General features: G+C 42.3%; 1 protein-coding gene across 1 annotated transcript in view; it reads right to left on the bottom strand.

Annotated features, from left to right (window-relative positions):
- Positions 1-1,888: 1,888 nt before the first annotated feature.
- c2h4orf47 (chromosome 2 C4orf47 homolog) overlaps positions 1,889-12,541 on the bottom strand; it is a 33,247-nt gene continuing 22,594 nt past the window's right edge. The window contains exons 5-7 of the mRNA XM_043721252.1: positions 11,035-11,196; positions 7,072-7,238; positions 1,889-2,219 (exon numbers count right to left, since the gene is read on the bottom strand). Coding sequence (XP_043577187.1) covers positions 2,168-2,219; positions 7,072-7,238; positions 11,035-11,196 — 381 coding nt within the window. The 3' untranslated portion in view covers positions 1,889-2,167. The remainder of the gene's footprint in view (positions 2,220-7,071; positions 7,239-11,034; positions 11,197-12,541) is intronic.

Raw genomic sequence — 12,541 nt, 5'->3', positions numbered from 1 at the left:
TTTGGAAAGAATTGATGTGATTGAATGAAGCCAGAATGGATTTAAGAAAGGCAAATCATGTTTAACAAATTTACCAGAGTTTTTGAAGATGTATCTAGTGGAATAGAAAACCAGTGGAAGTGGTGCATTTGGATTTTCAGACTTTTGATGAAGTTCCACATAAGAAGTTAGTGGGTAAAAATAAAGCAGATACGATTGTGAGTAATATATTGGCATGGGTTAAGATTTGTTTGATAGGTAGGCAACTGAGAATGAGAATAATTGGGTCTTATTCCAGGTGGCAGGCTGTAACTAGTGGGGTACCGCAAGGATCATGCTTGGGTCCCAGCAATTCACAATATATACACATGATCTGGATGAGGCAACCAAATGCAAAATTTGCAAGTTTGCTGAGGTCAAAAAACTGAGTGGGATGCGAGATGTGAGGAGGCTGCAAGGACACCCCGAGGTGATTTAGACATGTTGAGAGTGGAGCTGCAGTGCAATGTGGTTAAATGTGGCTAAATATACACCTTAGTGTAAAAACAGAAAAACAGAGTATTATTTAAATGGTCCAAAAAAGATCGGAATTGCTTTCACACCAGTCAATGAATGTATCAAAGATGTATTCCTTGGGTGGGGAATCTAGAATCAGAGGATACAGTCTCAGATATACAGGGTTAACCATTTAGGACTGAGAGGAGGATATAATTCTTCACGTAAAGGGGTAGTGAGCCTGTGGAATTATCTACCACAGAAGGCTGTGGAGGCCACGTCACTGAATGTATTCAAGAACAGGATAGGTACATTTTTAGATTTTAAAGGTGTCAAAGGGTAGGGTGAGAAAGTGTGAATATGTCATTTGAGACAGAGGGTCAGCCATGAACATACTGAATGGTACAGCAGGCTTGAAGGGCCAATGACCTGCTCCTGCTCCTAGTTTCCATAATTCTGTCTGTGCAATGATGCTTCCATTAACAATTCTTCCTCCTGTAAACTGGTTATCATCTCATTATCTACTATTTCTTTTAAACGCAATGACATCAGCATATAAAGATAGTTTCCATATTTTACTGCAACAGTGGCATTAATAAACTTTTAGCCACCTTCAGACTAAGCAAGGTAACATCTGCTTGTCAGCCTGAGAGCCCTGCAATTTCAGTTTATCTACCCATTTCTACATACTGGCCTACATGGTTCATTTTCTCCGAGAATCTCATGCAATCGATAATTAATCCACTGGACTCTGTTGTTGGCAACCCAAAGGCAAGCTTGTCTAATAGTCAGTTTGCCACTAGCAGTCCCCTCCTGCACATTCTCTAATTGTCTTCAACTGAGTGACTTGCTAGTTTATTTCAGGGGCAGTTAAAAGTCAGCCACCTTGCTGTGAATCTTCTCTCACATACAAGTCAGACGAGGTAAGGTGACCCAGGTGGAGTTCGTGGTGGGATCTGAACTCTTGTTTCTCAATCATGAGTTTATAATGCTTGATTTCTAATCCAGCAACACAGTCATGCTAATAATCATGTTCCCATTTGAGCTCTTTGGCCAGAATTTACTTGGGACAGAAAGCTTGTGGATGTTATTTTCACCTCAAATTCCAGCTCTCTAATGAGTGATCTGTCTGTTCTTTGTCCTTAGGCAAAAGTGAGGACTGCAGATGCTGGAGATTAGAGTTGAGAGTGTGGTGCTGGAAAAGCACAGCAGGTCAGGCAGCATCTGAGAGCAGGAAAATCGACGTTTTGGGCAATAGCCCGATTCCTGATGAAGAGCTTTTGCCCGAAACGTCGATTTTCCTGCTCCTCGGATGCTGCATGACCTGCTGTGCTTTTCCAGCATCACACTCTCAACTGTTCCTTGTCTATCCAGGCCATTAGATATTCAGCCTCAATATGAACCACAGACAGAGTGACAATGGCACTGATTTATTTTCTTATCTGAATGAAGAGAGGAAGTAAAAAAAAGGTCAAAAATGTAGTTTAGTTATAGCAGTACAGTATTTACAAAAAAAAACAATAATTTCACCAAACTGGCTCAGAGTGAGAGATTTCCAAACTCCATTTTGTTTTAAATGGGTTAATGAGATAGAACAGGAATATTCTGTAGAGTACTTTCAGCATACACTTGACTTGCAAGATGGCTTTACCATGGCTGAAAACTTTTACACTGCAAACCATGCATCCTTTCATTAGTAAACCATTACACGATCGACAGTCTTGTAGTTCAAGTTGTTCACCACCCTGCAAGGAAAATGAATTAGAAATGTTTGTACTGTAAAGGCACACAAAACATGAAATTAATATTTCCAGACAATATTTCTTCAAATCTAAGTCCTGAGAAAATAACCATCTTGTTCTCATGGAACCATTTTGATTAGATTTGCCCCTAAGTTTGGCAATTCCCAATAGAATCTAATCACTTTACTTGCACACTTGATCCCAAGCCGTTTTGAGAGATGTGAAAAAACAATAACCCTCACTTGAGCATACATGCATTTCTCTGTCTGTTGTTTATTGAGATTTACAGCAGAGACAGGTCATTTGAGCCATCAGATGGTTTTCTGAACATTATATGGATTGTACATGCAAACATATGAATAAGGACCAGAAGTAGGACATGGCTCCTCAAACCTGCCCTGCCACTCAATGATATCAGATAGCTCCACATTCCTGCTATTCCCAAGCCATTTCTTGGAGATAGATTCTTGATAAACAATTCAGACTTTGTTTTCACTGGCTTGTGAGGAAGAAGGTTCCAAAGATTCATGACCCTCTCTGTGAGAAAAAAACTCCTTATTTCTGATTTCAATAGGTGAACCCTAATTTTGAAACAGGTTTCAGCCAATCAAACTTCTCATACAGCAGACAAGCAGGTAAAATTCACTGAAAACAATGTTTTATTTAAAATACAAAATGAAGACTTTCAAGTGGTGAAATAGTGAAGTGTACTTTAAAATATAGAAAATGGCATAACATTGATCCTTAATGTAAGGTGAAGTTGGACAAAGTTTTCTCCAACAGACGTGGAGGGAGTGAGCAAGGTGGATTTTAATCCTGATGTAGCAGTAGGAAAAAGAGGTGTTATTTCTGAATGATTCCCCTTTTGCTTTTGAATTTTGTGATGTTCCCAATCAAGATAGAAATTTACAAAATAATGAGAGGTAGAGATAGAGTTAATGGTAGTTGTCTTTTCCCAAGGATGGGGGATTTCAAGACTAGGAGGCACACTTTTAAGGTGAGAGGAGAGAGATTTAAAAAAGATATAAGAGGCAAACCTTTTACACAGAGGGTGGTTCATGTGTGGAATAATTACCCTGAGGAAGTAGTGGATATGGGTACAAGTACAACATTTAAAAGACATTTGGACAGATATATAAATAGGAAAGGTTTGGAGGGATATGGGCCAGGAGCTAGAACTAGTCCAGAACTAGAGAGCATAGGTTTAGGGTGAGAGGAGAAAGATATAAAAGGGCCATAAGGGGCAACTTTTTCACGCAGAGTGTGTGTGTGTGTATGGAATAAGCTGCCAGAGGAAGTGGTGGAGGCTGGTATAATTACAGTATTTAAAAGGCATCTGGATGGGTAAATGAATAGGAAGGGTTTCAAAGGATATGGGCCAGGTGCTGGCAGGTGGGACTAGATTAGTTTGGAATGATGTTTAGCATGGACTGGTTGAATTGAAGGGTCTGTTTTCATGCTGTATGACTCTATGTCTCTATAAGAGCAAAAGCAGTGTCACTTTCTGTCAAGACAATGATTCTTTCCATATTTGTCTCATTGTCTGTCACCTTTATTATCATTTCATGAGATATACCATCAGCTTTGTTGTAAATGGAGCTTCTTATTTCTCTCTCTCCACCTCCTCCTCTGTATCACCAGTTTCACCAATTAGTTCTGTCTAATGAGATTGAAACAGTTCCTGAGATCATATGCTTATGGTCTTAGAGAGATAGAGTCATAGAGATGTACAGCATGGAAACAGACCCTTCTGTCCATGCCAACCAGACATCCCGATCTAATCTAGTCCCATTTGCCAGCACTTGCCCCATATCCCTCGAAACCCTTCCTATTCATATGCCTATCCAGATGCCTTTTAAATGCTGTCATTGTATCAGTTTCCACCACTTCCTCTGGCAGCTTATTCCATACATGCACATACTCTGCATGTAAAAGTTGCCCCTTATGGCCCTTTTATATCTTTCTCCTCCCATGATTTTATAAACCTCTATAAGGTCATCCCTCAGCCTCCGACTCTCCAGGGAAAACAGCCCCTCCTATTCAGCCTTTCCCTATAGCTCAAATCCTCCAACTTATGGTCAGGTCTTCAAATTCCTCCCCTTCAACTTGATTTTCCAGCTCAACAATCAAGGCTATCTCAACATTAACATTGGGAACTCTGAGAAATCCTTCATAACCTCGGGCCAAACTGTTTCCTGACAGTTCTCATATCCTGGCATTTGAAGCCTCACTAGTCCCTTTCAATGTAAAAATGTTGAATTTCTTGGAGCAATCACAGACTGCGATTGAACTGTTTATTTCCTTGACGTTGATAATGTGGCTGAAATGTCTAAAGGTGCCATAAGTTTTAAAGGTTACAATGATCTGTTGGGTCCATTGGCTGGATGGGTGAGGTCATACTTGGGGGTAAAACAAAACTTCAACTCTGGACACTATCTATCTGTGAGTGGAGTTGGGTGTTGAGGCCACGGATAGGAACATAACCAGATCAGAAACAGCAATGGTCTGAGTCTTGCAGAATCCAACAGTATATCTCCCTCCGGTCTTAAAAATAATCAGTCACCACTACCTTCTGTTTCCTGTCACTCAGGTACTTTTGTATCTATGCTAACACTGAATTTTATTTCATGGGGTGTAATATTATGACACTTTATCAAATTCTTATTTGACATCTATTAACAGCAGATCAACTGGATTACTCTCGAAAATCCTCTATATTTGTCAATACACTCAATCATGTCAGTTAAACAAAAATGAAAACAGAACAAGCTGGAAATGGAAATGAAGGCATTGCTGGACAGTGAAACGTAGTTAACCACTACACCTTCATCCATTTCCTAGACACAAAATGGGATCAAATCCCCATCAGGCAAGTAGCTGTCAGGGTTTACAAGGCATTCCATGTGAATATCCTGCTTTTGATTGTTTGGCAGTTCTTCAATCTCAATGGAACCAGAAGGAGCAGTGGTGATTGTTGGGACTCCAATTGGTCCAGTCGAAGAGGACCTATGGAGGCCTCAGAGTGTAGCTAAGTTGGGTGCCTTCTCAGAGGCAGTCAGGCAGAACCCAGCAAGAGGCAGTTGTTTTATGGGGCAAGGGGTTGGGGATGGGATCATCCTTGCTGCTATCAGAGCTCATCAGAGGAGTGTGCCTAACCAACTCTCGGCTGCAGGCGGGCGGCTACAATAGGCCAGACAGCCTGCCACATGGCGTGCCCAACCTTCCTGCTGGCCACTTATAGATTCTAAATAGTCCAGGGTCACGCCAGATTTTATTATGTAAACTAGAACAATTCTTTAATCTATACTTTCCCGTCCCCGGTAGGGCATATGGGCATTAAATTCCCTGCGTAGTTCAAAGTTTGTCACCTTCACAGATCTGAAATTTTGGTGCAAGTTTTTAGACCCACCTAAAGCCTTTAGAATTATGAGTGGGGAGCTTAATTGTGCGAGAGGCAACACCTCAGTTCTCAGACAGAGGGTTAAATTATGTTCTCTGAACCTTTTAGGTGCGTCTGGTTTCCTGATATATTTTGTATTTAATAGCATGTCATAAACAATGATTAATAGCTAATGGTATTATATTCATGGGCACAATTCTGTTAGCTAAAAATGGGAAACGTGTGTTTTCACAGACATTTCACAGATATAAATGAGGCATGAACTTAATGGGATAAACTCTTTCCTCCAACTTCTGGTGAATACAAACATCTTTATGTTACTTGGCTCCTTAAAGCCTTGTTGTCTCTTTGTTTAAACAATAACAATGTGAAGGTTGGTCACTCTCCATGTTGAGCAGTCTCAGTCATATGCAGGCTGGCTCGTTGTTACAAAACACTGGCAATGTTAGTGGTGAAGCCTGACTGGATTGCTGGAGCAAGGCAGCCACTCTGACTGATGCGAGAAAATCTGAGTTCAGGGCAAGCAATCAGGACTCAATTCAAAATTGACACCACTCAAATAGGCATCTGTTTTGGTTGCTTCTTTGTCCCATTCAAGCCTTTGGTATCAAAGTTTTGGTGAAGAGCTCAGATCCTAGTTGTGATGGAAGGTCAGTGACCTGAAGATGAGCACATTGCTGAGTATTGTAACCTCCTTTTATGGTAACAGTCGGAACCCTGGCAGGTGTATGGTGCCAGTAGTGGTGGCTGTAATGAGTGACAGACATTGATTGCACATTGATTGCATCTCTCATCAGATGCCTCACACTGAACCTCCTGTGTAATTGTCCTCTGCAGTGCCAACCTGCAATACTGGCCCATATTCTTACGGGAAGGGGATCATTCAACCTCTTCTGGCCTGGACTCAGAATGTCTTGAGACACTCATGATTCTGACTTCCATATCTAGCTCTGTCCAAGCTGTCTTCATCAGTTAGGACAGTCTCTTGTTGCCATTGCGAAGGAAACATTATCTTTGTTTCGCTTGAACGGTTTATAGGTGAACCTCTAAGAAGGCTTCACGAAAGAGCAGTGCTGTTCATCACCAGGTCTCTGACATCTCTAGGTCCTCACTCTCCTTTCCCCTTCACTTCTCTCCCCACTAATTGGCTCCCCTAGCCTCTGATTCCCTCCTCCTGCATCCTGACTCTCTGCTGCTGAACTCCGTGCTCGCGTTTCAATGTGAAAACTGTGAATGACGTCACATGTACATTCTACATGATGACACAGTGTCTGAAATAGTGAGTGTGCGTGTTCCTGGATTAGTACACATGCATATTCCCCAAAGTTGTAGGTGTCAGCAAACTCTTGCTCAAAAATGCTCAAAATGGAAATTGCTGGTTTGTATACATCTCATTATTTATATAACATAAGCACATTTGACTAACAATTTAGCTAATTAGGTGCCATTACTTACCTGTTGATATTTGTTGCAAGCACACTTTTAATTGGCCTGCTCTTCGGTCCGGCATTGGGTCTAAACACTAAACCCCTACCAACTTTTTGGCTTTCTTTTGCATCTTTCATTAAAGTACTGAAATGAGCTGGATAAACATCAAATGCACCTGCCTTCATGCCGCCAAGCTAAAACAAAGAGAAAAAGAACATAAAAGGGAAAAAATGAATACATTATTAAAAACGGAATTATAAATTGCAGATTTGTGGATGCTGTTGAAATTGTTGACAGGAAACTTTGTATAGAATCCATGATCTGAATCTTATGTTTTTATGGTTAGGTTTTGCTGTGCAGCTCAGAGAGATTCTCACTGTGAGTCCTGGCAAAATCTCTCGCTATATCTTACTACTCTCATCTTACTACCTATCCCACCGCCGTCACCTGATTCTAGCCCCATCTTACCATTTGCTGTTCCTGGAACAACGCACCACACACCGGATATCACCGAAAGGCCAGCATCCCTGGCACCCCGCCACATTTAAAAAGTTGCTGGCAGGACCTGATAGCCTGACTGTGTCCCACCCATGGAACAACTTAACCAGACGAGCCCAGATGAGCAGTGCCTAAACCTCTGACAGATGCCTGTGTATAGCCCTGACCATGTCAGCCCTACTTCCCCAGCTGGCTGCTATGGAGCTACAGGTCTGACAGTTACCCACTTCCTGGTCTACAGAGGCAGTGACCTCCCTGACAAAGAGCATCCTGACCATGACCAATCTTCTGGACTGGTATTAGAGCGTGTCCTTGACTTAATGTGATGGGACTCCTGACTGACAGATGCTTCCATGGACTTCAGGGAGGTCCTTCACCTAAAACGTGCAATGATTTTGCTGCCACATCATGCAGGAGTGAGACTGGACATATTGACTGAGGACTGCTGACCAGTAAGGCAAGCACGAAGAGAGCAGGCCTGAGGTGCAGCCTAGGAGTTAGTGAGGTCTGCAGATGCTGGAGAGTCTAAGTCAAAAAGTATGGTGCTGGAAAAGCACAGCAGGCAGCATCTGAGGAGCAGGAGAGTCAACATTTTGAGCATAAGCCCTTCATCAGGAATGTCGGGGGTGGGAAGGGAGCTGAGAGATAAATAGAAGGGTGGAGGTGGGGCTGGGGAGAAGGTAGCTGGGAAGGCGATAGGCAGATGCAGGTCGGGGGGTGATGGTGATAGGTCGGAGGGGAGGGTGGAATGGATAGATGGGAAGGAAGATGGACAGTTAGGATAGGTCAAGAGGGTGGTGCTGAGTTGGATGGTTGGATCTAGAATGAGGTGGGTGGAGAGGAGATTTGGAAACTGGTGAAGTCAATGTTGATGCCGAGTGTTTGGAGGGTCCCAAGGTGAAAGATAAGGCATTCTTCCTCCAGTTGTCAAGTGGCTTGGATCTGCCCAGGACTTACATGTCCTTAGAGGAATTGGAGGTTGCGGGGTGGTGTCGAAGTGGTCGGTTACAGGGCATTAGAGTTGTTTTGGTGGATGTGTCCCAAAGATGTTCCCTGAAACGCTCCTCAAGTTGGCGTTCTGTCTCCCCAATGTAGAGGGGAACACATCGAGAGCAACGGACACAGTATGTGAGGTGGGTGGATGTGCAGGAAAATCTCTGCCGGATGTGAATAGATCTTTTGGGGCCTTGGATGAAGGTGAGAGGGGAGGGGTGGCGTTGGAAGGATGTGTAATCCAGGTAGCTGTGGGAGTCGGTGGGTTTGAAATAGATGCAGTTCAACTTAAGTTGGGTTCCTGACCCCTCGTACAAAGTGTCCTTGCAGCAGCTTTCAATGTCAGTTGCTAGTGCACTGTGCAATGCAGGCCTATGCTTCCTGAGTAACCTGCATGTGAATCAGAAAGTGGCATGAGGATCCTGAAGTGTAAGCAAATATCAGATGTGGTGGCAATGGACTAAGGGTGAATGTGGCTGGTACCTATGGATAGTGCCCCAAAATGCTACTGCATGGTGAGCAACATGGAGGCTCTCTGCAGCCAGCTGCAATTACCAGGTCTTGTGCATCTGTGTATGTATGATGCACTATCATTTTAACAGTCCAATCACATGGTGCCATTGCCCATTTGAGGGACACGGCTTCATCTAACCTTGATGTCTGCAGAGTAAACACCTCCATAATGAAGCTCCTGTTTAACTCTTTGGCCACTTGGTCCTTCTTGAAATGTAACACCAAGTACCCACTCTGACTTCCATTGAGAATCCTTAGAGTCTAGTTTGGTCGCAGCAGTTTGGAGGGTAGCAAGTTGCACATTAATAAGGTGAAAGCTGTGCTTAATGAGGTTGTTAACAAGCAAAAATCCCTCTTCATGGGCAACTCGTCACTGTCAATCAAGAATCTTGTTCTTGATACTCTCAAAATTAGATAAAGTTTGCAGCAAGTTGCTCTCAACCTCAAGATAAGCTTTGCTGGATTTCTTCTGTAATTTTGCCACATTCTTACGGCAGCCCACATAATCCAGGTCCCTAAGAGATTCTGTCCGATCGAACAATCATAAATAATTGGACATTGAAATAATATCAAGATCTTCTCACTGAGCACCATAGCAAGGAAAACAACTGCTTTCTGTGAATGTTTTTGGGATGAACTCTTCAGAAATCTGAATCCAGCAACCTTTAAGTGATGGGCACTTTGTGCATGGAACAAACACATATGAAAAATAGAACCTTACTATGGAGCTACCAGTTCATTGATAAATTAAAACGGGGTAATAGATAAATAAATAACATTTTTCTTATTCAGGTGAGTACACAGATCTGCATTGTATCAAAAGATTGTGTAGGCATGAACTTCCTGTTATAATTTTTGTTAATCCTTGTACATCAATTCCAAAAATTAATGGTGGGGAATTTCAACTTTGTCAGGAGCATAATCGATTGTCATGATACAGCTGCATACATTGGCCGTTAGTTGGCAATGTGAAGTCGTTTTTATAGTCACATTATCAACTTTGTGCAATGTTTATTTCCAACTGATGTAATCAGTCAATTGAGTTTTCTGGTTGATTCAGTTTGTATTAACATATTCATTATTGATCTCTGGCATAACTGCTAAAGTCTTATCCTGCTGCATCACACACAGATTTTATGTAGAATTATTATGTAGAATTTTATGTAGAATTCTCAAAACCTGCTATTTTAATTTATAAACTGATTTTTTGGTAAAGTCTCTTTGAATTTAGCAATGCGTCAACAAATTGAGAATCAAACCGTTGGGTTTAAAATTTAAACAAAGCCAGGCATCAGTCATCAGTTAATTTACACATTCTTCAAGCCTGAACCTTAAAACACATTTACATAAGCCTAATTTAATTCTGGGCAACCTGCAATGTGAGGATCACCCCCCCGCTCCTTTTCTGCCCTATCCCAAGGTTCTTATCTCTGTTTCCTCAAACCCATCCTTTCTACCTTCTAAAAGCCCCATCTTGGTCAGATGTGAAGGGTCCATTCATTGCTTTGTCAGTGAGATTAAAATCAATAATTCAACTGTCTCTGTCATATTTTATCCTTTTCCTTTCTCACCTAATCAAATGGCCCCTCAACTTCCTCAACCCAGGACCTGAAACCTATAACTTTCCCTAATTTCCCTCTTATCATTCTGTTTCCAGGTTCATCACACCATTAAGACCCACCTCCTGCCCTTTCACGCCATTCCCACTCAACAACTAACCAACCAAATAAATACACTTCCTGATCCCCATGCTGGCTGGTCCTCTCTCTTTAGGATTTGGCCCCAGCTTTGTCATTCCCTCCACTTCAAAAAGCCCATCCTCTGTTCCTGCAGACATCTCATCTCCAATCTCCAACATCCTTTTTTTCTCTCCAAATTTCTTGACCACCTTCATTGCTGCCTCTTAACACAGTGCCTCTCCAAGTGTATTTCTGTCCCTGTTACAGCAAGTTGACACTAACTGAAATAGTGAAATCAAATACATACTGATTTTCCGGGAGAAGCAGGTTTAAAAGGTGCTTCTATCTTTTTCATTGGGGGTACCTCCTTTAGTGGAGGCAAGAGTTTTTCAGTCCTGTAGGGGTTACTATCAAAGTATTCCCTAGGGTAAAGGTTCAATCGAAATGGTCCTCCAAGGAGTTGTTCTTTCTGTAATGATACCACAGAGATATTAGTTTATAGAAATGGAACCAAAGAGTTTAATGTTCAGCTCAAACATGTGTATGAGTAGGTTAGGGTTCAGTAAAATACAATAAAAGCACATGACGAACTTTAAACCAAAATGTAGATTTTACCATGAGTTATTGGAATCTAACCTTGGACCTTGAAATCAATGGGCTTGGTATGAGGCAGAATTGAAAATAATTTCATGACTGGAGAGCATTCCCAGAGGGGAATCAGCAATGAGGGGTGACAGTAGTTGGGGCAGGGAGGAGGGGGGTTGATAACTGTCAGAGGCTGACGGAACTTTCATTGGAAACACTGGAACTCAGGGCAGGTGTCAGGATCTCCAAAGGTGAGTGCCAAGTTGTACAACTGCCACTATGCCAACTATTCCAGAGGGAAGGCTGTGAGTTTCAAGGCTGAGGAAACAATCGAGCCATCACATTTCAAACCAGACAAGGAGTTAATAAAATGATTAGAAAGGATCTGCCTTCAACTGCGGTGTTAAAGCTACATTTTTCCTCAGAACTCTAATAATTCTTGAACATGACCAAAATGTTGCAAACTTCTTCAAGAGAATAAGCATTAAAAGCTGAAAAACTTAAAAATAACACTTTGAAGAAGAGTTTTGTCTGCCATGTTTTCATAATTGAAATTTTGAACAGAATGCAGCTACGGAGCCACAGTATTGGCAATAACAGAGGCAACAAAGTATCAAACTGTGCTGTTTGCACGATCAAGCCTCCTGCTTGTGGTTCAGCGATGGTCTGCTAAGGGGATCTATGGTCGGATTTGATTATCATTGCAAAGCCAAAGCTAGAGCAGACGGAAGGGGAGGTTTCGTGTTCTCAGTCAAGGTCTGAAGTATTCAGGGACTCAGGGACTGGTGGAAAATTGTGGGTCAGTACAGGAGGCCAGTGCTGGGGGTCAGGAGTAGTGGTAGGAGAAGGAAGTGGGTACAATGCGGGATCGAGAGAAACACTCTATTCTCCTCCAGATTCATGTTCAAGTAAATAAATATAAATTAAAAACTGTAGGTTGCAGGTGATTCCAAGATCTGATTAAGCTGAAAATGTGTTGCTGGAAAAGCGCAGCAGGTCAGGCAGCATCCAAGGAGCAGGAGAATCGACGTTTCGGGCATAAGTCCTTCTTCAGGAATGAGGAGGCTGTGCCAAGCAGGCTAAGATAAAAGGTAGGGAGAAGGGACTTAGGGGAGGGGCGTTGGGAATGCGATAGGTGGAAGGAGGTTAAGGCGAGGGTGATAGGCCGGAGAGGGTGTGGGGGCGGAGAGGTCGGGAAGAAGATTGCAGGTCAAGAAGGCGGTGCTGAG

Source organism: Chiloscyllium plagiosum, chromosome 2 (genome assembly GCF_004010195.1).
Source record: "Chiloscyllium plagiosum isolate BGI_BamShark_2017 chromosome 2, ASM401019v2, whole genome shotgun sequence".
NCBI lineage: Eukaryota > Metazoa > Chordata > Chondrichthyes > Orectolobiformes > Hemiscylliidae > Chiloscyllium > Chiloscyllium plagiosum.
Note: the sequence above shows the minus strand (reverse complement) of the source record. Positions and strands in the feature narration are given on the sequence as shown.